We start from the raw sequence: 25,640 nt of genomic DNA, 5'->3' as shown, positions 1-25,640 counted from the left end.
AGAGCTGGACCTACGGTGTAGCAGACTGGAACATGATACATGCAAACCCAGCATCTTCCCATCTGCTTAACTTAAATTCATGTATGCGCGTAAAGCTCTGTAGATGGTGCAGGTGCAGTATGGACTTTGGGTTGGGCATATTCATCTGGGGGCCTCTTGTAGTCTGGGATTTTGAAGGAGAGTGCTCAAGAGCAGCTTGGCTGTCTCTTTCTGCAGCTGTGGTTGAAACGAAGTGGTCTGATGTTAACGTTCCTGAAGACTGCAAGCACATCTGCAATCTTGATTCAGAAGGACTAACACTGACTAAAGCAGTCCGATTTGCTTTGGAGAGACTGCATGCAGAATCAAGATGAGCATGTGTGACTTCACCGGTGGTGGTGCCTGGTGATTAAATTAAGACCCTGGAGAATGTCTCTTCTTGAGCTGGATCTCTTGGAGTGGGGGGGTCCATGCTTTTTTAACTTCCACCTCTGTTCTATTCCAGACTAATAAAGGAGATGAGTTGTCAAGCCGAATTCAGAACATGCTGGGCAATTATGAGGAGGTCAAGGACCTCATGAGCCACAACAAATCCCATCAGAAACTCATTGGAGTTCCTAAAAATGTCGCTTCTCTGATCCCACAACAAAAGCCTCATCACCCATACTTCCCTGAAAAGACCAGCCATACATTACCATCTTCATTCCACCGCACAACCCACCATCCACCCATGGGACCTACGGTTGTAGCTCCTCCCGCTTCAAGCCACTCCATTCACTACCAAAAGGCACAATCAAGAACAGACCCAGCTCCAGGTTTGCACGCCAAGAGTCACACCTTATCCAATGGTCAGAGCCAAAGTGAAGAACAGAATCATGGCAGCCAGGGAAGTCATGTGGATTTTCACCACAAGAGAAATGACAGGCATGTGCTTGGTGAAGGTCATGCTAATGAACTGCAGCCTTCCTTTTCGGTGCTTTCTCCATTGCTATCATCTTTGTCTTCTCCAGTGGCGCCCCTGTCACCTCTACATTCCAGCCAGCATATCGATTCCAGGTCACAGAACAGCAGTAAAAGTCATGGGCCGACCTACAGTCAAACAAAATCATTTCAGAACCTAGTGACAGGATCACAAGAGAAGGAAAGTCGGGGGTGCTCAGCGGTTAACCTGACCAGCACCACTCAGCCTTCCTCTCAGACTTTTCCCCCGCCTTTGCCATCAAAAACCAGTGCAATGCAGCAGAAACCGACTGCCTATGTCAGACCAATGGATGGCCAAGATCAGGCACCAGATGAATCGCCAGATCTCAAACCTTTCCAGGAGGAATACCATAGAGAACCCTATGAAGAAGTCTCCGATTTGAAGACAGACGCCAAAGCTAAACTATCCAAATTGGAAATCCCTTCTGAGCCTGTAGAGGTGAGTGCAATTGTTGGGGGGGCTCTGTTGTTGGCAGAGTAAGTTCAGCTGTGAGAGAACAGGTCCTTGAAGGGCAGAGACTACCAGAACTAATGAAGGCTGTGCCTGCGTTACTGTGTTTAGAATGTGTATTTTGAGGATGGCTTTTGCTGACCCAGGCGAGACATCTGTTTGGATGGTGAAAATGCAACACTTGCCATGATTCAATGGTTTTCTCAGTGAGGCTGCAGCAAGTTGTATGGTTAGGGAGACTGCTTCCATTGCTGCTATTCTTGTTTTGCCTGTAAAGATTGTTGAAAAGGAGAAGGGGGAAATGATAGGCTGTGAAGATGAAGTGGTGATGCACCTGCAGTTCGTACATGTGGAGTGTCAGTGCTCAGTCTGAGTGATGGTGGATAGAAGCCCCGAACCCCACTGAAAATGGGGACAGCTGACTCTGCAGTGAGTTCTGTGGTCATCTAGTAAGCTGAAGGGTTTGTGGCTTTGTAATAAGTGGCTGTGAATACCACAAGGTACTCTTAACTAAGTTTGCAAGATCTCACTGTAGACCCTCAGGAAGGTATTAATGTGAACAAAAAGCATCCTGTAGATTTCTGCCAGATGGATTTAGCCTAGCTTCCTTGGTAAGCATGAAACCATTCTGTCTTCCACTTCATCAGATGCCTTTTGAGCAAGTTCTGAAGGTTTAAGTATACCTAGTGCAGAGGCGGAATTCTCAGTGACAAGGAAGATCCTAAAAGTTCTGTAAAATTTTGCATTTGTGCAAAGAAGATAGCCTCTTTTTTTGTCCCAGCTATAAGTAAATACAAACAGAACTTGGTCAGTGTGTTTGATCTTAGCAGCAGAAGGCAGCCTGGGCAGCAAGCTTAGGCATACCTTCGTTCTAGTCACTCACTTGTCCTTTTCTCTGCCAAGGACTGAGAGGGATGCTGCAGGAGACGTGGGATGGGAAGCTGCAGTCGTTGCAGTGAAGAGGTGACAGTTGGGCCAAAGACCAAAATGTGTTACGTTTATAACCTCTGGTTATTCCTGCTCATCTGAGAATAGCTTCCTAATATGTATTATTTTCTTGAGAGCGAAATCCTAGCTTCTTCATTTGGCTCCCATTTAAAAATGAATAATGTTTGGGGGCTTAGATTTCAATCTTCAGTTAGCAATCTGCAGTTAGATTTCTGTCTTCAACTGCTTTTCTGTCTTTCGTTCTGCTCTTCTGGTCACATTCAGGGATTGCTCTTGTCCAGGTTGAGACATTTCAATTGGTTGCAGCGGGGTTGAGGGCCAGGGTGTTACAGATTAGCGGGTGCAAATCAGAACATAATGCTGTTGCTTTTTTACTGCTTAAGTGGCCCTCTTGACAGAGGGAAGAAAACTTACGAGAATGTGCACCTTTTTTTCTTTTTTATTGTAAGTTCTCCCTGCATCTTGAGTTGGTTAGAGATCATATGCATGGTATGGTAGAGACTGGTGCAGTTGAGCTGGGTTAGATTGGTCAGTTCTACCTTTTGCTTGAGAGAAAAGGGGCAGTGGTCAGAGTGGTTTGGAAGGCTTTTCCTAAGATTTTGGAAAGCATCTCTCACCTGCATTTGGGCCCTGGCGTGAAGTTCAGTAGCTTCACAAGGAGCAGGTGTGTTGTTTAGGAGACTATCAGGAAACTTTAGGGGAAGGGGATAAGGGGATGGCTGGAATGATGATTGCTTCTTAACCAGGCAGTTAAGAAGAGGTTCTTGCCTTTGTAATTATTTTGGTACGGCAAGATTCCTTGTTGTACTCCATCTGTTTTTGCTGATCCCAAGACCACCTGTCTGATTTGTCATGTGTGATGAAGGCGGAAGCCTTGGGTTTCTCAGATGCATGCTGTAGGTTAAGGCAGCTTGAAGCTCACGCTGGTAAAGCAGTGGGAGAGGAGGAGCAGTGTTGTTCGCAAACGCACACTCTTTTCTGTGGTGCCCTTTGAAGCCTGTTGTTTCAGCTTTGCTAAGGGACCAGCACACTGATTCTGCCTGCCTTGCAGCTCAGCTGCCTGTGAGCTCAAAGGGACTTGGTTCCCACGTGCGTTTGGCAGTTTTACCATGCTCATCCTTCAGCACTGAAAATACTGCTCTGCCCTATGGGAGTAGGATCCCACAGTGCTGACCTAACGCAGCTGGGTGAGGGGAGATACCTAGATAGTTTTTGAATTGTATTTTGCGTAGTAAAAAGGGGGAGTGTGGTCTGCTTTTAATGGAAAAGAGTGTTGATCAGCTGCAAGTGGCTGTGGACAATTTCTTGTGAAAAATCACGGGAAACTGGCAAAATTGGTTTAGGAAGTTGTGAAAATACTTTCGTACTGAGAGAGACGCTATTTGCTTCAGAGTTAGGTTTGGCATTGCACATCATACCTCAAAATAGGAAGTGCCCTGCAGTCTGCATTTCGTCGTTTGCTTGACCAGATATTTTACTGCTGGGAGAGAAGTAAAGCAGTGTAGGACCTTATTCTCTGCGTTACTCATTCTTCTTTATCCATTGCCAAAAAGGTAAATGGCATTTCTAGGTTTAAAACTCTCTGCAATTTGTTGGTGTTTTTTTTCTCTGAGGGCATGCTTATTTTTCAGTAATGAGAGTTCCTTGTTCTTTCCCAATTCTCCATTTCTATTTTCATCTTCTTTTCCCATCCACATACTTTTTATGTCATCTTGCGTATCTCTGGTTTAATACGACTTTAGATGAGGCGGTGTCGGCTATGATGCTGTACGCTGAACGAAACCTCTCACTTTCCATTGAGCATGTGGCTCTGAATCCAAATACCCGTAAAAATGCTGCAACTGCCAGAGCACAAGTAGTATTGCCCATGCTGGTGCAGGAGTGCTGTTAGATATGTGGTAGAGTAAGAACGTAATAAAAAGGGAATTGAAGATAATGAAAGAAATGATTTTGCACAAACCAAAGCCCTGCTTTAATGATATGCTTAGTCCATTTTGGAGCTGGTGATGAAACCTTTTCTGAATATGCTGAATGATTCTCTTTTGAGGGTATCTTTAGGCTGTGACTTGGATTGTTTTCTATACATAGGCATTTTAGATAATGGCTCTGTAAGCTCTCGTGAAAAATCCATGACTTCATTTTCTGCTTGTTTCCTACTTTATCATATTTAGTTACTTCTGTTTGGTTTCAATTATTAACATGTATTTGATGATACAGTCTTTCAGTGCTAAAGCCTGGAGAGTGAAGAGGAGAGACAGTGCAATTGCACACTTGGATATATTCTGGGTGTGCTGGATGTGGGGGTATGAGCAAGGTGATTGGGGAACAGGGCTGGCTGGTTTGCTTTTAGGAAATACCCAGTTGCATGCAGGTGAAAGTTCAACCCAAGAAAGCATCTTGGGAAGGCTAATCAGGGGGTCCTTCAGCTGAAAGGTTGGCCCTCCCCTTTTGTTTTTGGTGAAACAGGAGCTGCAGGGAGGCTCCTGCCCTCCCATGACCCTGACAGTGAATAGGTCTAGACTAGCAGAAACTCTGCTGTTCCTCCCTCATCCTCCCAGCAACTGGGAGCATGGTTTTACAACTTTTATTTAAACTATTCAGCCCCGCTTATACTGAACAGCCACATGCCAAATACAGTTTTTCCTGTGATCTTCCTTGATATCATTTAGGAAAGCCATTTCTTCTACCACATGGGTTTTGACTAATTGAATTTCTAAGGCATGTGTCACCTGCAGCTGTGAATTCATTATTGACAGCTTCTGTTCATGGCAACACTGACAAGCTAAGCCTTCCAGTCTGAATAGACAAGCAGATTCACTGTAGAATGAATTAATCCACAGTGGATAACTGTGAAGTGACTCACTTTGCATTCGCATAAAGAAACTGAACAGCTCTTTCCCAAATAAAAACCTTCATTTTCAAACATCATGTCTGTCTCTTTAAGACATCTTTCCAAATTTATTGTGAGAAGACTTAAAGATATAGCATACATAAATAGACACAAGCATAGATAGATGTATCCCTTCTTTTTAAGTGCCAGGTTTTACCTCTTCCCCTAGCACCTAAACAAAGATGCTTTTAAAGCCATTCTCTCTTTTCATGTCTTTAGGAGAGCTGCAGCACCAACAAGACCCTTGTATTGCCCCCATTGACAAAGACTATGATGTCTTAAAGGGAACTGGCTTGACGCGGGGCCAAGAAGCAGTGGGGCTGGTGTGAGAGAGAGTGTGTATAAATCTTCAAGCATTATTAAGGGCACAGTGTCTGGGAGAATCTATAGTACTTGATGCTCACTGAAGATTTGCCTTTGTTTTCCTGCCAGTTTCGTAAACGTTAGGGAGTAGCTCCTTTTATCTCATGTAATGAGACCTCATCGGACTCTCCTCTTTCACCTACAAACTGGGAAGCAAATAGGGAAGTAACCAATTAAAGAAACCAAAGCAACAACAACAAACAACAATGAAGGAGCCAGACCTGTGAAGTCTTTCAGGTAGCACTGTATTATCCTTGAAGCACAAAAGTAGGATTGCTATCACTGAGCTCTGTTCACCTCAGTAAATATTTATGAGTGGTCACCAGTTAAAATGCCGTTGTTGCATAGTCTATAGTAGTGATTAAATACCTAGAAAGAAGTTTGGATGACAAAAATAAAAGGTTCATTCTAGAGAAATAATTTTTCACTGACTTTTTTCCATGGCAGCTGAGCTTTTCTACTGGCAGGAGTGGCCAGACAGGTGAACCCTGTGAACTAGAAATAAATATATTGCTTTAATCCTGCATCCTTTAAGAATAAAAATCTTAAAAATATATATATAGCACTGTCATTTGGTCTTACCTAATGAATACAGAGTATTTAATGTTAAGCTACTACTGTTGTCTTTCTACAAACCTTATATTTATTTACTATTTATGGATGAGAAGGGAGATTAGGCTCTTTCCCCCCGCCCTCCCGAGGTAAGAAGGTCTTCTGGGTCTCCTCTGTTGTTCTCTTTATAGTCAGAAGTGCGTTATGTGATTGGAGGAGGATTTCCTTGCTTCACCACAAGCACTGTGTAAAATTGTCTTTTTGTTGGTGTGTGACTGCTAAAGAGGCAGATCAAACACAAATGAAAATTGTTGTTATTAGATTTTTAATGTTTGCTTATGGTCTCTGGAATAAAGAGCACTCTGCAAGAGCTGGAGGTTGAGGGCATGTGGGGAAAGGAGGCAGGTTCAAAAGCCAAAAGGACATCTTGTATTGTTACTTCAGTTTAACCAGACTGATGTTCAAAGTTCAGTTCATGTGTCAGACTGCAGAAGTCATAAATAACAGGTAGTCTTGTTCATCTTCCTCTTTGATGCTTTGAGAAGTACACAGTTCCAGTGTTCAACTATCAACTCTCAGCTGCAAGGCTTTTCAAGTTTGAGATCCTTGGTTGTTCACTTGACTCCCATGTCTGGACTTGGCTTTCATGCAAAATACCAAATAACGGGGATTTTTTTTAATTATTATTCTCTTCCCCTCCCCCCCCGCAAAAAAAAAAAAAAAAAAGGCTGTATAGTGCTGCAGCCAGCCATCATCAGGTCACCAGAAGCATTTGTTCTTGCTGCTTGGAAGCCCTGTCAGAGTACCAGTATGAAGAAGGGAACAGGGATCCTGCATCTGCTAGGAGTGCGGGGTGAGGAGTGGAGGGAAAGGGTGCTGAGAAACAGCATTTCTGAGAGCAGTTGAGTCCTTGTGAGCTTCTCCCCCGCAGGTATGGATTGAGATGGACTTAAGCCGCTTACACCAAACCTGAATTCTCTCCACAGAGTGTCTCCATTACAGAACATTCGTCCAAATTCAGTTGCTAAATCCATCACTTTGCAAGGCAATGGGAGACTGAGAACGAATAGTTAGATGGGGATTTGCAAATCCTGTGGATCTGCAAACATGGCAGAGAGCAAGAGCAGCATAGATAGGGTCAGGCAAGAATTTCCATAAACTGTGTTGCATCTTTCCAGATGACTCAGAAGTCAGTGCCTCACCCAGACTGCTATGAGAAGCTCGAGCTTAAACAAGCTGCCATGGCATATTAATCACTGGGAAGTTTTTTGGTTGAGGTTTTTTAGTTTGTTGTTCTTCCTATGAAGGGCTTGTAATCAGCCATCCTTACTGGAATTAGTTGGGACTCCAGCACAGCATTTAGACCATTGCCTTTTCTCATTGGCAACTGTAAGGAGTGATGTGTTTAAAAAGGAGGAACAAAAAAGAAACCCAAAAAACAACCACCAAAACCCACACACAACACAAAAAAAATTGAAAGAAAACCAGTGGTCCTCTGCACTTCGCAAAATCAGGAGCCAGTAAGCTGAATTTAAAGAGAACTTACGAGCACTTCTGTTGTTAATTACCATTGCTGTGCAGAACAAAGTCAGTGCTTTTTAAATATTGTGTATGCAAACAGCTACTTTTTGTCGTGATAACCCATTTTGTGCCAGTGGCTGTATGTTAACGAGTAAAATTAATATCCTGCAGTGGCAGGTATGAGTAATTTTCCAAACGTTCACCTGTACAATGCAGACTAACACGTACAGATTTTACAAAGGTAAGCGAATAAACGTGCATAGAAACATTCAGATAAGTAATGCTGAGAAGGTATCAAAGTGAAATTGATAACCCTGTCGTCAGATGACGGTGTTGGTAGTGGTCTCTGGTGAGGCAAGCCAGAAACAGTGGTTTGGAAGTGAGGGGAAAACCAGCAAGTACTGCAAGCTGCTCTGGCTGACTAACACAGCAAATGGCAAAAAGTCTGTGTGGCACAAATTACCGCATTTCTCATGAGTGCTTGACATTGTCGGTTTAATATTCTTGAAATGCAGGGCAGCAGGAATGAGTGGCTAGCTTGTCTGTGAATATGGAAAAAGTCAGCGAGACTTTTGCTGAATCCCTCAGGTTTCCTAACTCTTTTTCAAGCTGAGATCATCTAGTGCCAGCTGTGCAAGTGTGGGGAAGATTGTGTGTGCTGCTGGGGCTGCAGTTACGTTAGCATCTAACGTAGCTGTGGTTTGAGTGACAGCATGGAGCCTGTGGGCTTTGGTGCTGCTCATCAGTCCTGGGGAAGGAAGGAAGCATCATTTGAAGGCAGCTGAAAACAGATTAAGAGTCTGCTCTGTCTTGCAGGAGTTTCATGTTTTACTTGTGCTATAATTGCTAAACAAAACCAAATCAAACTTGCAGAACTTGTCCACAAGCTGCGCTTAGTGTGAAGTTTGTGGTCTCTGTTAGAGTCCTTCAGAAAAGCTTGTGCGCCTGAAGGCCTGACTTACTTTTTTCTGCTAAAGCATTGTCAAAGTGGTGGTATCTCTTTCTGAGAACCTGAAATCATGTGTCTTGAGAAGTACCATTGCTTCAGTTTCACTGATTGTAAGAGTTACATTGACAGAACTCATAACCAGCTGTGTGCTGGGTGTTTTCCTTCCTCTGAAAGATGTTTTTTTTCTTTGTTGGATCTCTCAGAAGACTCCCATCTCCTACCTTGAGGGCTTAAACATTGCTGTCATTACTTAAATCTGTGCCGCCCCTAATGATGGTAAAGTCCTTTGCCAGGACTGCTTAGGGAAAGTTAAATTTCAGCAGAAGGACCCAGCCTGGAGACCAGCATGAAATATCTGACCACAAACAGTATTCTGGATTTGAAGCCAAGCATCAAACTGCACCTTGCAGGTGGTTGCATTATAGCCAGCTTTCTGAACAGCAAGGAGTCTGATTTTATTTGGGTGAGTGACAAGTGTTAATACCTCTCTAGAACTAGCTTAGAGGAATTGGGAACTATTACAAAAACACCAACAAAAAAACGAAAGTTTTCTGCACCAGTCTTTTAAACGCAGAGGCAGCCTGTGCCATTGCAGACAAAGCTTAGCTGCTTTGATATCAGCTTAAGGAAAGCAAAATTCGAGGAAGAGAGCAGACTGCAGAAAAGTATTTATTAAGAAAAAAAAGTCATTTAGGAGTTGTCAGGTGGTCGCTGCAGTTGCATCACGGTGTTACTGGTTTATGAAATAGCTCATACATGGATAGCAAGCTTGCAAGGGAGGAAATAGTTTGGTTGGTTTTAACGGTCTTGTTAAGTTGAAGTAGTTGTTTTCAAACCTTGTGTGGATAGCAGTAGTTTGTAGTAATTGCCTGACACTCCTGCTAAAAATCTGTGGAAACAAGAAAGCTTTGTGTCAGCCTTGTCTTTGCTTATTGTTCAGGTGGGTCTCCGGTGGTGACTGCTGATGCAGAACTGTTGTCCAGTCCGGAGTAGTATGTACTTAGGTAGTGGCCTCTCAGAGCGAATTGTGGGGAAAGAAACACCAAATGAAAATAGAACTGAGGTTCCTTGTTCGTGGGTGCGCATCGGGAATGAAATTCAAGGAAGCTGTGATTAGCAGCAGAAATATTGTAAGAGACATTTCATACTGCTAATATGATGATTGTTATGGCCCACTAATAAACAAGAAAAGTGATCTGGAAAGCCTGAGGAAAAGGCTGAGAGCAGATGACAGCCAAACCTTCCAACAAGGCAACTTCAAAGCAAGCGCTGAAGGCAGCGAGAGGTGGCAGGCGACATGCATGTTAATGAGCTCCAAACAAAACACAGCCACTGACAGCTTATCGCTGCCGGTTTCAAAAGCAAAGCCAGACATTTAGCAAGGAGGAGGAGGTGACTGTGGTGGCCTCAACTTTGTCAGCCTGGTCTCCAGGCTCCACCCTCCTGCAGTTGTAAGGTCTTTGATTGTAAGACGAATAAATAGTTGGTTGGGGTTTTTTACCTTTTTTCCTTTTTCTTTTTTCTTTTTTTTTTTTTTTTATTTGAGATATAGTTCTGTAAAGAGAAAACCAACAACCTACAAATTCCATGGTCTTTTGAAAAATCATGTTGTACTTTGTTAGGCAGCACCAACAGACAGTTTTCTTTTAGCCTGGGGCGATAAGCTTGTTAAAATGCAAAGCGGAGTAGCAACTTTATTTCTGACCTGATACCTGTTTAAATGTGAGATATGTCTAGGGTTTGTTTAAAAAATTATTTGTGAGTTATTTAAGAATTCCTTTGGAGTTTGAGGTAGAAAATTTTTCTGTCTTGGACACAATCCATCAGTCCTCTGCAATCCAGACTGCATTGCTTGGGGCATAGTTTGGAAACCTTTATGGAAAACTGCATGTTTCAATGGACCGTCAAAGGTGTGGTCTCTTACCCCCTGTTAAAATAAATGAAACAACCAACAAAAGGATAAACAGCTTGAGGGAGACCACACATCACAATTCCTTCGCCTCTTTCCCTCCTCTCTTCCTGCATTAATGTTGCATTGGGTTTTCCCAGTGTTTTTTCTCCTAGCCCCTTTCCTGCTGTACCAAGCCGGGGCGGTGGGAAGGGTGCAGCGTTCAAGATGAGGTGTGGCTGAGCATAGTGGCAGCTTCTGAAGTTATTTTTCTGCAGATAGAAGTATTTGTCAGCTTCCCACAGTATATGGTTAGCTAGCCATTTGTTAGCCTTCCCATTATAAGCACCTCTTAATACCCAGGATGGAGTTTGTCACTGGGGTCTATATTGTGGTGTAAGATGCCTAGATCTGGGATGGCATTCACTCTTAAACATGAGTCGTGTGCTTGGAAGAAACAGAACTTTGATTCCACCACTGTCCTATTACTGGGCCTGGTGGTTGGCACCTTGGAAGACATTAGGGGTGTTCAACTGCATCTTTGTATGAGGATGGATTGTATGTGTTTCTAGGAGGATTGGGGGGTTTAATTACTTTTTTAATCATTTGACAAAACCATTTATTTTTATAGCTTGTTCACGTGTATATATTGTGATACTTTGATACTCAGGCTTGTTGTAATAGCACTTAGTCTCATCAACTACATTTTATTTTTGACTTTTTTGTATAAGAAAAACTTTTAAAAATAAAATAATAAAACCTCAGCCTCCCTATAATGACTGCAACTGAGCTACGTAATTCCCAGTAAACATCCCTAATAACTTGCATGTTGATTTGCAAAGCTGTGCAGTCCAAGGCCTTTCTCATAACCCTTAGGCGCTGTGCTAAGTGTGAGCTGAAATGATTTGCAGCCAGAGAAAGGCTGACTACAGGATTCTCTGCTACTTGTTTTAACACCAAGTGCCTGAAGATGTATCCCTTTAATTGAGTCTTCTCCATGGCCCTTTTTGGCTCTTATAAGTGAACGCAGTTGGTACCTTTTAGGCTCTTAGATTAATTTCATTCCCCCACACCCCATTTGCTGTAGCTGCTCTGTTGCAGGTACATCCAGAGGCACTGACCCTGATCAGTGGTGCTCCTGGGGGTGATGTTGCGAATGAGTGATGTAGATCACATAACGAATCACTGTTGGAGACGTATTAGCAAAAGTGGTTTTAATATGGTCTTGTAAAAGTATGACAAAATGGCAAGGTTCATTCTACTACTTACTACGTGGATGGAACATACAAAGGAAATTTGAGTTAGAATCAAACTAGAAAGACTTGCACAGAAACTGGAGATGCAAAAGGGTAAGGGAGACTCTCCTGTTGAGTCATGAGGTTCGGAGAGGACCCCTTTGCTTACTAAACTCCTGATGGAGCTTAATTGTGGCTAGGTCCAATCTTAGTCTCAGACTTGGACTATGGATTACATCTAACAATTATCTATACCAAGTTTATAATGGTCAATACTGAATATCAATTTCATTAGTATTAGTTCAGCATGTTGTTAGTCACTTATGGAGGATCTGTGGCGGATAGGAGGTCTCTCTGCCTTGGGTAAGGAAGGGTCCCTTAGTCTCCGGTACAGAACCTCAGACCTTGAGGGGCATCCCTGCTCAAGAGGAGAGTCACCTGGTGTGCGGTCCAGTTGCAATTTAGGGAGAGCTCAGACTGGGCTCCTCCAGAGATCTGTCATTGGTAAATGATCCTCTGCGTTGAGGAGCAACCTTGAGAGATCTCCTAGCTGAAGCTGACCACCACACAGCCACACTGCTGAACAGGGAGAGGTCAGAGAAGGCTCGCTTAGGCTGTCATATTTATGGAATGAAGTGGTTGGCACGTAGTTAAATTGCATACAATGGCAAAGGTATGCATGAGACTTCTTGCCCACAACTTTCTTTGTTCCTTGACAAACGAGCCTTGGAGAAGCTGCCCACTATTCATGCGTTGATTGTATGATCGGTGTTCCAAGCCCATATACATCGATGCTCACTGTGTCCTTCCGCTCCTTCTGGCCATGGCTCGGGCCCTTACCTCCTTCAGAGCCCGAACCATATTACTGCTGCTTTGGTTAAGGGGCTGTGGGCATCTGTCACAGGTGGCTTCATTGGCACAGGCAGTTTTGGGGCTTGACAGAACACTGCTGGGCACAGGGTCAGGGCTGCCTGCAGCTTTGGCATTTTGATATACATAAACAAATTTTGGCTTCTCTTTGTTTCCTCTCACTTGATATGCATGCAGTATCATAGGAGCAATTGAAGTCATTCCCAGCGGACAGGCGAGATTTATGTGGCAGTGCTGTGTTTTGGTGGGGTTTGTGGTGGGTTTTTTTTTTTTTCTTTCCTAAACTAAGCCATATCATGCAGGTGTAATTATGTAAACAGAAAAAGCTACTTGTTGTATTTGATTTAATAGGCGAGTCCCACTGGATTCAAAAGACCTTTTTCCCTTGTGTAGTGCTCCTTTGGAAGAAGCCACACGTCTTACTGAAGCTGGAAATAAACCAGCAATAAAATGCCAAAGCAGCTGTAACGGCTCGCACGAAACGTCCTCCACCAACCTGTTTGTAGATTTATTTTTTTAAACTCTCTGCACCATTTCTTGCACAAGTGGAATGTGCCAGAGGGACAGATGTTGCCAATTTGAACTGTACAGGGGAAGGCAAATATTGCTAAGCAACCGTGTGCTTGAGAGAGCGTTTTTCGGAGAAGAGCCAAGGGAGTTATGCCTGGGAGTGCTCGCAGCTTCTCATGGCTCGGTGCGAGGGAAGAGATTAAAAGTTCTTTCCTGTCAGGGTTGACGCCGCCAGCACAAAAGACACCATAACCTATTGACACTGATTAGGGCTGACAAGGGAATGTATGAAAACAGGAAATCTCCCCTGCCATGTAGGAAGGCAGTAAGACATGTTCACGGAGGTAAGTGCACCCATACAGATGTGGCTTGGCACCCAGCCGCCCCGGCCAGGACGATGCCAGGCCCTGGCTTCGGTGGGAGGAGGTGAAAGCCGGGCAGGTGGCCGAGCCCCTGGAAGCACAGGGGACCCTCGCCTGGGTCCTGGTATTCGAGTCTGGCTGGGAGCAGGTTGCTGAAGGATGGGCTGTCAGGCAGAGGGGGCTGTTACCAGTGAGTCTTGTAACTGCAAGCTGCCCGACTTAAATCCAGTCAGCTTCTCTAGTTACTGAAGGATGAAAGAGCTTATAAACAAGGCAGGTCTTAAAACACCTGCGCAGAGTTGCACTTCTCCCTGGACAAGCAGTGCCTCATAGCTGAGTGCCGGGCTGGAGGTCATGCCTCTGATGGTCCCAAATGCCACTGGAGACCTTTCCTCAAAGAGTGAATTTGTCTTGTTTCAAGCCTCTTGACTTATTTTGGAGATATACCTCTGGTGTCTTGTTCAAGAGATGTATTTTCAGGAATAAACCACAGATTTGTCTTCCTACATTATGCATTACATTACTACTCTTGTGCTGTGATTTTGAGTATCTTCTGGTCTTTGGTCTGATTCTTCGCCATTGTTTGAGTGAAGGGAAATGGTAGCAGATGCTTTGTGTTTTATTTCTTACTTGGTGGGGTTTTCACTGGGTACCAGTGAATTTTTCAGCTTATGGATGCTCCACAGGCATCATCTGCATAAGCAGTGATGCATGTTATGATGAGCCTGGAGGTACTTCTCTTGCTGCTTGGGCTGTTGTGATTGCAGTGCTCTCGCTGGGTACCAGTGCTGCAGCAAGAAGTTGCTACACTGAAGAATTGGTCAGCTCTCTGGTTTTCAGTGAGCACTAAGGGGAGAAAAGTTTTCCTGCTATTTTGATGATGAGTAACTTGAGAGGGCAGCTGGTATAGTCCTCTATCACGAAAGTGATTCCTGATGTTACCTAGTGGAGCATGAGCTCACCAGAGCTCACAGAGGAAGGCAGTATGTAGCCACTGCTGCCTTCGGGGCAGTGGTACTGGTTACAGCACGGCTCTAGCCAGCATCCCTGGCAGGGGGGCTCGGAGTGGAGGTCCGGCTCTCTGTGAGCAGCCCTGTATGTGGGGGCCTGACCTCTGCAGTCTCCAGCATAGGCTGCTTCTGAAGCTGATGGCTGGTGCTAAACCAGTGATAAGACCCATCATGAATTCCAGCATCTCTGGCTGACATGCTGTGCTGTTTCCAAAGTTTGACTACACCAATATGTTAATTTTTGAAATGACATTCAGAAAGCTGTGGTATTCTTGCCCTGGCATACCACTCAGCGGAGTCTGTTTTTAATCAGTTATGCCTCTCGTTATTTGTCTCCTTCTGTAGTTATTCTGTACTCTGAAGTTTCAGGTCTAGTTTCTCATTTTCACTGATGTCTAATTGGTGTCGCTGTCTGAATTATCTTTAATATCCTCCTCCCTCCCAAGCTTTAGCTGCCAGTTTTCATCATCATAATGATAACCATTTATTATTTAGCTAATAAATTAGTGCTTGTTTCAAGCAGCAGAATATTTCAGTTCCCAGTTGGAAAAGGTGATATTCCTACCTTTTTGATCTCCTACTTTTCAACCCACTAATTTATCTTTCTAAACTGCATTAGCAGTGTTACATTTTCTTGCCAAATTGTTCAGTTGGGCAGCTGGTTCGTAAGTGTCATTAGATATTGAGGTGCTCTTTTTGCATGCAGTTAGGTGTAACAAATAGCGCAAGACATGACCTTGGCAGCCCACCACGCTCCAAGCAAAAGGTCTGTGTGCATTTCCCAGAGAGGCTGCGCTGCCAGCCCAGCTGCCTTTGCATATACCCAGCCACACGGAAAACGAACTGCAGCTGCCTATGGACATGGCATTGCATTTGTTTCAGACCCAGCAAGGGCTTGATGCTGGGAAGTGTCCTCTGCCCCCTCCCTTCCCCAGAGCTACCGTCATCTAATAAAAGACATTACTGCTTTCTATGAGTCCTGCTTCTCCGGGATGCTGAATTTAATCACCTAGGCCTTTCTGCCTATTCTTGAGATGGAGCTTTTCTTGGAGGAAGTGTAATGTTTGCCTTGGCTGCTGAGGAAATAGAGCTTGGTAGTACTAGACTTGTGGACTAAGCTTTAACCAGTCAGCCACCTTCGATGTTAGTAATAAAATTGGTAAAAAACCTTCACCTAAACTCCCATTACTTGCAGAATCTCTGGTTTGAGTGACTTACCCAGGTGTGTATTGCCCTCTCAAGAAAAAAGTAAATGTTCCTATCCAGTACCTTGCTGTATAGCTTAGATTATGCCACAGTCAGAGGTATTATCTTGGCTGGCTTATTAAGCTCCATTAAGTCAAAAGAAAAATCTGTCCATTATAAAAACCCAACAATGTGAAGTTTCCAGATCTCTTTTCCTCTTTCATTGCTTGATTTTGGAAAGAATAGCAACAACATAGCGATACTTACCTTTTTTCTTTTGAGAGATGTTGAGAAAATTAAATTTATTAGCATAATTTTGAGAGAACTTACTCCTTTTGAATCAGAGCCTAAATTCAAATATTTATTTTAATGCACTATTGAATTCAATAAACAAAGCATACCCAAAGGGAGAAATTCCTAAAGTTTAGAGAGGAAACCCACAGAAATGCAGAAAATTTTGTGCAAGCACTTCCCCGCGATTTTTAAGGCTAACAGCTGTGTGCATTTGCAAGTATTTTTCTGCATCTCTAGAATGAGCACACTGGCAGAGTGACTGCAGATTTTAAGTCTATTGTACAATAGACAATGTGTGGAACGATTCCTTCATAACACTGTGGTCTAGATTTCTTTTATAGTTTGATGGTTTGGGGTTTTTTTTAACATGACCATCGTGCTCTTAGGGAACACTAGTGTTTCTTTTAAACATGCCTTACACACATTGCATTTCAAATTGTAGTGGCTTATGGAGAATGCTATAGGTTTTGGAAGATGGAGGGTGAATTCATGTAGCAGGAGACAAGTCATGTCAGATTTGGATCCTGCCAACCTACTTCTCCTTATACAAGGAATATTTTGGTTTCTTTCATCAGCCTGTCAGCTCATTGCTGTTCAGGCTGAGTTGTAATTCAGTCTTGGTTGGATGCCATCTGTTCGCTAAAGGTGAAAGGTACAGTATTTTCAGCCTGAATGTTTTCACTTGAAGAAAGCATTTTACTGAAGGTGCTCTTGGCTGTCATTTTGCTTGTCTATTTGCAGTTTTTCTTTGTTAATTCTTGGCTGGATGTGCTGAAAGAATACCATCTGCGCTTTACCGATGCAGAGGACAGGCTGACTTGCCTTGCCTCGCCTCCTGGGTTTGCTGTACTGCAGAGCAGAGGCAGCTCCCTTCCTTCCTCTCTCTGCTAACACAGCGTTCATGTTACCACAGTAATGCTACACATGTTTCCGTAATGACAGCAAGAGTAGCAGTGTGATACTTATTTTTCTGTTTGCTATGGTAGCGGTAACCCCTTGGGTATGTCCTACCCTTTCCTTAGACGTTTCCTCAGAGTCCTATAGCCCACAGCTCTCTGTGGTGTGCATGGAGGGAAATGCTTGTTGTCCAGCTTGCAGGAGGTTGTTTGCATGTGAAACTATTCCACAGCAGAGGCTTTGTCTGGGAGGACTTAAACAAGTTGCAGTACGCAAAGGTGTTGAGCCCAATTCATTGTACGACTAAAAATTATTAACCTGCCTGCTCGTAATCCTGAAATATTTCAAATTATTTGAGTATTTTGCCACTGGTTCATGGCATTTTCACACGAATTTCACAAATTTTACAAATTTTCACACGAAAACTGCCATCATATGTGCAATTACATGTGAAAGAAAGTATAGGCAGTGAAGCAGTAATACTGAAAATCTGGACATGAACGTAGATGATGAGAGCCTCAAGTAATAAAGTCTTCTCCAGTTTGCTGCTCCAGAAGCTGTTTCGGGGAAAGATGCAGAAAGATTTTCCTTAGGCAGAGGCTGGCTGCTGTCTTGGTAATTCCTGAACCATCTCCTCTTGGCTGGATTTTAATTATAAGCCATTCATACCGCATGTTAAATAAGCAAAAAAGCCACTTCTTCCCCCCAGATTAGACAAAGAAACAGTGAAGTGACCCTCTGCTGTCCTCTCAGCATCTCTTTGTGTTCTGCCAGCTGTGTGACCCTAGGAGGCTGATGACCCATAGCCTTCCTAAAACATCTGACTTAGAGGGATCACTTGTCAAATGCCAGCCAGGTACATAAGCTTAGCACCTCCTGCTTCACTTAGCTGCAGATAAAAATTGTATGTGACAGCTCTGCAGAGCATAAGCCTGGCCATAAAGTATTTCTGGGACTTGATAAATGCCGTCTGTGGCCTTTAATTTTAGGGGATGATAAAAAATGTCTCTTAAAGAAGCTTATGTTTTGAATCATAACAGAGGTAAGTATCTTCTGCATATGGATTTTAAATATTAATTGTGGACCAGTTGTTCTACACACAGCACAAGCAAAGCAGGTCCAGGAAGGCTGCATACAGCCCTGGCCTCTGTACCCACCAGGCAAACAAACTGAGTATGCTTGCGGGCTTTACACTGAGTGTGCAAGGCTGTTCGCTGAGGAGAGGATGAAAGTGTCTGTGTGCGTGCTCAGTCAAGTAATAATAATCTCCTAGGAGCACGCCTTGTCAGCCTTGGACACTGCTTTTACAGCTGAAAGTGTAAGTCCAACGGATAGTTTTGTATACTGGAAAGGGTGACCAGGTGACTGGTGGGCAGGACTTGCTGTGGCTTCCAGTCTCCCATGGCAAGATAGGGGAGTTTTCTTAGAGACTTGTCCAGTGTTCATCTCGGGAGGATAGCTTTCATCTCTGTGTACATGACTTTGTACATGTACACACTTTGTACAAGGCACTTTGCTGTTCCAACCCCAAAAGTTCACATCTAGGAATATTCTGTTTGCATTTAGGTTGGTTGTAAAACAATGGTGAAAGTTGCCTTTACCAGCAAAAGGATATCCTGCTATTTTTTCCCCCACAGGTTAAGTTCCTTGGTTTGGAAGCATTTAAAAATATTCTCTAAATTTCCATTAAGGTTTAAATATAGCACTTAAGCTCTTTCTCAGTTAAGAACTTTGCTTTCTTAAGGAGAGAGATAAAACACCTGTCCTCTCAACACACACATTTTCTTCTGTATTTTTTCCCTCTGGGAATGCTATTCTTGGAGCCACTAACAAGCATCCTTTTATTCACTTCCCTCCCACTTGCTGCCTCTGTTGATGCACCAGCGCTGGTGGCTGATGCTTTCCAGCTCCTCTCCAAGTTGTGTGGTCTGTCTCAAGCAGCAGCACAGACTTGGGACTGGTGATGCTGCTCTAGGCTCTTCAATTCTTTTGTTTTCCAAATTTTTATTTGCAGCGGTGGCAATGCAGACAGGTGGTATGGGATACTGCTTTTCAAAACAGACTGACAAATAAAAGGTCTGGGTTCAGAAAAGCAGTCCCATTAAGTGTTAAAACAGTGCGAGAGCCTGCATCTCCAAGTCTTGTTTACAGAGTCATTAAGGGGAAGTGCACCAAATGTCACCACTGCCATCATAAATCTTAACTCCCCTTGTTTTCCAAGGGGAAAGTGGTGTTTGGAGAGGGAAAAAACTTCTGAGAGATGGCAACAGTTAATTATCTGTGCTGATCCCATGGGACACCTCTCACCACTAAACCCCCCAGTTTCCTTGATGGTCTTAACAACTGTAGTTACTGGTTTTTTACCTTTTTGTTGAACTCAAATGAAGATTAGGATTCACTGTCAAATTCTCAAGCTCACATTAGGTAGTTGGGAAAGGAAATATACCAGCTGTAATAAAATAATGGCTACTACATTCATGTTTCAGTGGAAGGAAACCTTTGTACTAGTGGCGAAGTTACAGCTGACATCCGAAGTCAGCCTGCTTGAGGACTGTAGTTCCTATGTTATTTGAAGTTACTTCCAGCATGAATACCCAGGGGTTTGCGATACTGGCACTGACAGTCCATAAAATATACAGTAGTGATCAAGAATGGGATGCAAAAGAGTGGAAGTTTGGGAAGCATGCGTAGGTTTTCAAGTGTTGCTAGATTTATTTTTGTTTTGTTTTGGTTGAAGCAGTTGATTTAAGAATTGAAGTGCATCCTTCATATTCATATTGTTAACAAGTATCTTAATGCATGGATTTAATTTTATTTTTTTAAAAAAAGCACCAAAACTTCACTTATGCTCAGCTCTGATCTAACTGAATAGAATTTATTTGCCAAATGCAATTTGCTTTTAAGAGCCTGATTCCTCCTGTCCTCTGGCAAAATATGGACCCTTAAATGGTTAATTTTTTTTTTTTTTTTTTTTTTTTTTTTTTTAGGGAAGTTTACTTCCTACTTTAGGAAGTAAAGCTAGAGCTTCTGAGATACTTGAAGCCTTTGAAATACATACCTCATCATTTGAATTTCCTAATTTGTGCTGCATTTTCATTTAATTATAGCACTTTGTGCTTTTCAAATAGCTTTGCTATAGTTGATATGTCACTTAGGCATATATATTAGCCTTGATAAAACATTCCTACTAAATGTACTAAATTGTGCAAATAACATTGATGACCCTAATGCATGATTTTGTGCTATTTTCTTAAGAAAAACATTAAAAATCACTATCTTACAACAAGATCTGAGCTGTTTTCCCCTCCAGCCCCTAGGATAATAATATCAAAGCTGTGATTTCTCCTCCTGCTCTACTCCTTTCCTGTGACTAGTTTATATCAGCAAAAATTCTTACTTAAATTTAGTTATGTCAGAGTACAGATTTATTTTATTTAATCATCTGACATATTGCCAACAAAAATCTTCTGTGACATGAGTTCTGTTTGGTTCTGCTACTTGTACAGCTTTATCTGCATCAGCTGTGGTGACCAGGTTGTTTCTGGAAGAGGGTAGGAGTCAGGCTACTCAAAATACTGTAAAAAGTATAACTAATAGCCTAAATTGTGATTAGATGGTATTGGAAATGAGAAAAATACCTGAAATCATGGCTTGCTGCTCTTAGTCAAATGCTTTTCAGACCTTCATTTACATTGAAAGACACCTTGTGTTTGTTCTGAAGGGAGCAAGAGGATGCAGACTGAGTCTGTGATGGACGCAATACTTCAGATTCATATTAAGCAGTATTAAAAATTACTTACTGGAAACAGTAGGTAAGAAAGTTTTGCAGGATCAAGGGGTCAAAATTAGATTATTTAGAGGTACTACACAGGTGGTAGTTACAACGGAGAGGTGCTTTTGTGCAGAGGTTCTTTATATAGAGCAATTTACTGGTGAGATAGTCAACCTTGGCTAGAGGTCTGGTCTGCATGGCTGTATGCAGGTGATGCTGCACTTAAATTTCATGTTTAGTTTGTTTGGGTTTCAATTATATTATTTTTAGATGAAAGCTAACAAAGGATGCATGAATTGCTTTCAGCAGCTCAAGATTTTTAAAGAATCCATTATTAAAACATATCAACAGTCTTCTCCCCCAGAACACAAAACCCTTTGCTCCTTCAGAAAAGAAAGACAAAATAGTGTAGTTTTTTTCTTATGCTGTTTGAACACAAGAAGGAGGCCCATGCATTTATTTTTAGATTGAGCAAAATAATCCATCTCAGAGTTAGAAAAGCGTGTAAAATCTTTAAAGAATGTTTTATTTCCTCCAGGCGCCCACACAGCAACATGACAGTACAACCATTGTTTACTGAGCATTTTGATGTAAAATGCTTAAATTGCCAGGATCATTCAGTGTCAGCTGAAGAAAGCAAGAGTAGAAGTTCATGGAAATGGTTTGATTTGTTTTCAAACCTGGGATGAGGGTGGTGGAAGGCTGGAGCTGCTGTCTTCTCTTGTGAGAGGGGGCTGCTGGATTGATGCTGGGGCAGAAGCGGGAGAGTGCCTGGTGGTGTGGCATTGTTTGGGTGGAATAACTTCAGCGTTGCCTTGGAAAGGAGTGGAACAGACTCAGAGGGGTTAAGTGCATTTGTGAAACTGTCCACGGGGGACTTGGCTTCATGCAAACTGCTGGTTAAACACTGGTGCCCACAGAGGATCTGAAATAGCACCCAGAGAAATTATTTCAGAAGGCTCCCATGGACTTTGAGGCTGATGGATTGGATTGGTACTCTATGATGAAGTCTTGTGTGTCAAAAACAAGCAAGGAGCATAAACACAAATGTGAAAGTAAAGTCATTTATAATGTAACTTTTAGGCTTTTAGTCTTGCTGGATGAGGCAGAACCCTTTTGTACAATTCTGTGGTACCTCAGCATTATTTGTGTGCATAAAGCAAAAAGTATAACATAGTTTTTGCTTTTCGTGAAATGCAGAAGTGAAACTTAATGCTGCAAGCAACAGCAAGCAGATCTACTTTTTAGCATTGCTTTGCTGGAATCATTTGAGTCTCACTCCTTATGTTCAAGAACTAAGCTGGTGAGAGGGGAGACAGGGGGTGTTGCCCGTTTCTGCTTATCCTTCATTGCTAAACCCACCCAGGTGGCTACCCGAGGCTAGAACAAAACTCAAACAAGTGCACCCCCAAACATGTTTTATAGCTGCTGCAGTGTGCGGTGCCTTGTTAGTACTGCACTAGAACCAAGTTTCTTTTCACAAAGATAATCTGATAACAAGGTTTTTATAAAATTGTTTTTCTATTTCAGTTTTCTTTGTGTTTCGTTTCTTCTTTTTGGCCCTCTCTCTTCTACTTTCTTGGGCCTTTTTTGTTGCAGTTGTCATGTTTTTGTTGAAACGAGATGAGCTTTCTTCCTCTGTGCTAAAAATGATGTATCTTGTAGCAATTTTTAACCTCCTGTGAAAATTAATCCTAGTCTCAGGCAACCTGCTGAGAAAATTGCCTTCCCTTCTCACTGGTTTGTTGTTCTCTGACAGCAGCTTCCTGAATTGCCCAGAACAGCTCAAGCTGCTGTTACAGGGACTCTGCTGCCAAACAGTGTCTGTATGTTATTTTACAGAAGTAATGAAACCTCGGGCAATATTCTGCAAAACAAAATGGCCTTTAAAATCTGTAGCTCTAATTTATGAAGCCAGTCATTAAGGACATACTTAGCTCTGTACAAGCTGAGATTTTAAACGTCCCTTTTTATTGTAAGTTTCTTTTCTGAAATAAACGTTTTTGAGCTTAATACAAAAACAGCACCAAGGAAAATGTAAATGTATGCAAGTATTCCCACAGTGAATTCAGGGAAGGGATGGTCTTATCCTTACAGTACAGCTTGTTTTGAAGTCTTTGCACACTGGTCTATCTGATTTGTTATTGACTTAATTCAGTGCTCACAGGCTTACTTGTCTCAGTAAGTATTAGCTCAAATTCCATATTGTTCCTTTTAAAAATGCTAATACTTTTTTGTATGAACTTTAAAAAGAAAGGAAAAACCCAAACCCTACAATTCCTGAACCTGTAAGAAGTCAGAAGATAATCTTGTATTCATTACCTGCCTGCACCTCTTATTTGATGCAATTTTGCTTTTATTTGCCCTTCATCAGTGTTGCTGTTCCCCTGGACTGCATAGTCAGTTCTGTGGTTTGTAGGGGTCTTTTTGACTGCAGCAGCAGCAGCTGTGAGAACCATGTTTCCCCTTTGTATATTCTTGCAAAACCACAGCTACTTGGAAATGCAGGTGATGTATGAATCATTTTGAGGTTTACGTATATGTGTTTTGGGTTAACCACGTGCCCTTTTGAATCTGCTTCTCCTGCTTGCTCCCAAAGCCCCCCGCAGAGGTGTCAGGAATGTGGGAGAGAAACTCCTCTGGCTCTCGAGTGCTGGCTGTGCCTCCCCTGCAGCCGGCCAGGCAGCCAGGATGCTGCTGCTCTGAGCTGGGTTAGCAGAGCCCCTCGGAGCGCCCGCAGCTTGTTCTGAACTCTGTGCGCTGTGAAGAGGAGCCAGCTGGCTTGAAAATCCCCGCTCCTTGTGTTAGGGGCTCTTTCCCGATCTTGACCCTCCACCGGTGATGGTGCAAGATGTGCTTTCGACTTCAGATTGCTCTCACGAGCTGAGGAACCCACCTGTGGGCAGGGAAGGGTTGGCATTGGCAGCAGAAATAGCTGTTTGGTTTCTCCCTCCGCGGGTGAAATCAGGTTCACTGAAGTGCTTGGTGGTGCCAGCTCTGAACAAGTTGCGTTGTGTTAGAAGGGGTGGACGCTGATAAAATCTGTGGGTTGGAGATGAAAATATGGTTTTTATGCCCTAGAGAGCTGTTGAGGTTACTAAGTTTCACCAGCATGTCCTGCATGTCAAAATCGAGTCATGGCTTTCTTTTGTTTCCATCACTTTCTTTTGTTTAGTTAAAAGGAATTAAAAAACCCCTCTGATCCACAGTTCAGAGTACTGATGCCAGGACAGTGCCTTGGAGTAGGTTAGTACACGTGAGAAAACTGAGTGCATGCTGCAGGCTTACCTATTTGCATGCTTTCTAGGGAAGAGGAAATTTGCTGGTAGAAAAACATGCATTGATTGTGTGGGAGGTTTTCTTTGTGTCCTTTTGAAACTGAGATACCCAGTTCATAACGTGTTATAAAATTACTATTTTTAAGTTATGCAAGTAACGGGTGCAATAGAAGAGGCACTTCAGATTTGCAGAATGCAAAGAATTGTAACATTTTTTCCACTGCAGTTCATGGGCATTTTGCCATTCCAGGAGCAGGGTTAAGCTGTGAACTGTGTGCTTCTGGAGACAACTTTGACTGCAGCTGCCTGGCTCTGGATCCACAGGGTCTACCAAACATTGGAAGCTGTGTATAATTAAGACCTTTGCTCCCTCCAGGTGCACTGAGCATCTGTGGGAACGCACTTCCCCATCAGCTGCACCACTTCTGGTATTCATCTGGTGCTGTGGACAGGTGATCAGAGGAGCTGAATCAACAGGAGGGGAATGGTTGGCTGCCAGGCTAAGTCCTGGTCTGTCTGGGTGCAGGCTCAGGCCCCTGCCAGGGGAAGGGGTGGGTGGCAGGGGGGTGCACGTGGCCAGGGACCATGCAGTCACTTGGCCTGGCAGTTGCTGACGGGCTGCATTGCCTTCCCTGCACTGTCAGACCTCACCCTTGAGCCTCAGAGATGCTTCTGCTTCAAAATTATTTTTGCTTCATCTTCTCCCTGGGTCCCACTTGAGGCAAAAAGCTCAAAAGCAGAGTCCTGCTTTCTGTGGCTCTGCTGGTGGCTGACTCAGCTGCCCAAAAGACTTGCAGGGCTGATTTTTTTGCCTCAAGGCTATTGTTTTAGGTGGGATTGCTTTATAACACTTTCTTTTGTGTGTTTTCTCTCTGAGATTCATTACTGCTAAACCAAATACTGTTTACTGTAAGGTTCATGCTTAATGCTGGCTGGGACAAGCATTGTCTCACAAGACAAATCAAAATTTAAAGCTCAGGCATGATAATGTTGCATTACTGTCTAATTAGTCTTGGTTTGCATTTCTGTTCCTCCCTCCTGCCCCTACTTTTTTTTTTTTTTAGCATATCTTAACAATTGTTATTCATGCTAAGAAAATTTTGTCAAATCTAGTGGATACTGTTTGAAGGGTTGTAAGGGAACCTGCCTTATCTGCAAAATAAGCCTTCAGCTGGTTGAGTTGGAAAAACTTGTTTGCCCCCTTAAGAAAGGGTTCCCTCGCACCAGACAGTTTGGGAATTGGTAAGTGTGTGCAAGGAAAGAGATCTGTTGAACAATTAACTGTCTGCTGCAAAATATAAATATCTTTTAAAAAAAAATGTTCAACGACCACCCATGCTGATAGTTTGCTTGCAGGATGGTGCCTGTCTGACTAGAAATTATTTTAGTCACAAATGTATTCATAGAGTCTTTATACTTGTTCTGATAAGTGCTCTCCTGAATATATAACTAGGAATTGTTGCTTCAGCTTTTCCTGAAAGCAGCTTTGTTACCACGTCCCCTAAAAAAAGGTGGATGGAGTAAGCCAGGTTTCAGATCATTGGACTTGTCTTTGTATCATAGATATATTTTCTTTTTTTTTAATTTGGTGATACAGAGCATTTAAACATCCTTGGCAGAGAATCTGCCTGATGTTTGTTGTTCCTCAAGACAGCATGCAAAAACCTTTATGAATTTGTTTGTTTTGATCAGCAAGGTAATTTGA

The 25,640-nt window shown here is 42.8% G+C and overlaps 1 protein-coding gene across 4 annotated transcripts in view; it reads left to right on the top strand.

Annotated features, from left to right (window-relative positions):
- AFF1 (ALF transcription elongation factor 1) overlaps positions 1-25,640 on the top strand; it is a 99,020-nt gene that overhangs the window by 34,137 nt on the left and 39,243 nt on the right. For all 4 annotated transcript variants that reach the window (XM_055701005.1, XM_027813031.2, XM_055701018.1 and 1 more), the window contains exon 3: positions 485-1,399. In XM_055701005.1, the coding sequence (XP_055556980.1) occupies positions 485-1,399 (915 nt within the window). The remainder of the gene's footprint in view (positions 1-484; positions 1,400-25,640) is intronic.

This window comes from Falco cherrug, chromosome 1 (assembly GCF_023634085.1).
Source record: "Falco cherrug isolate bFalChe1 chromosome 1, bFalChe1.pri, whole genome shotgun sequence".
Lineage (NCBI taxonomy): Eukaryota > Metazoa > Chordata > Aves > Falconiformes > Falconidae > Falco > Falco cherrug.
Note: the sequence above shows the minus strand (reverse complement) of the source record. Positions and strands in the feature narration are given on the sequence as shown.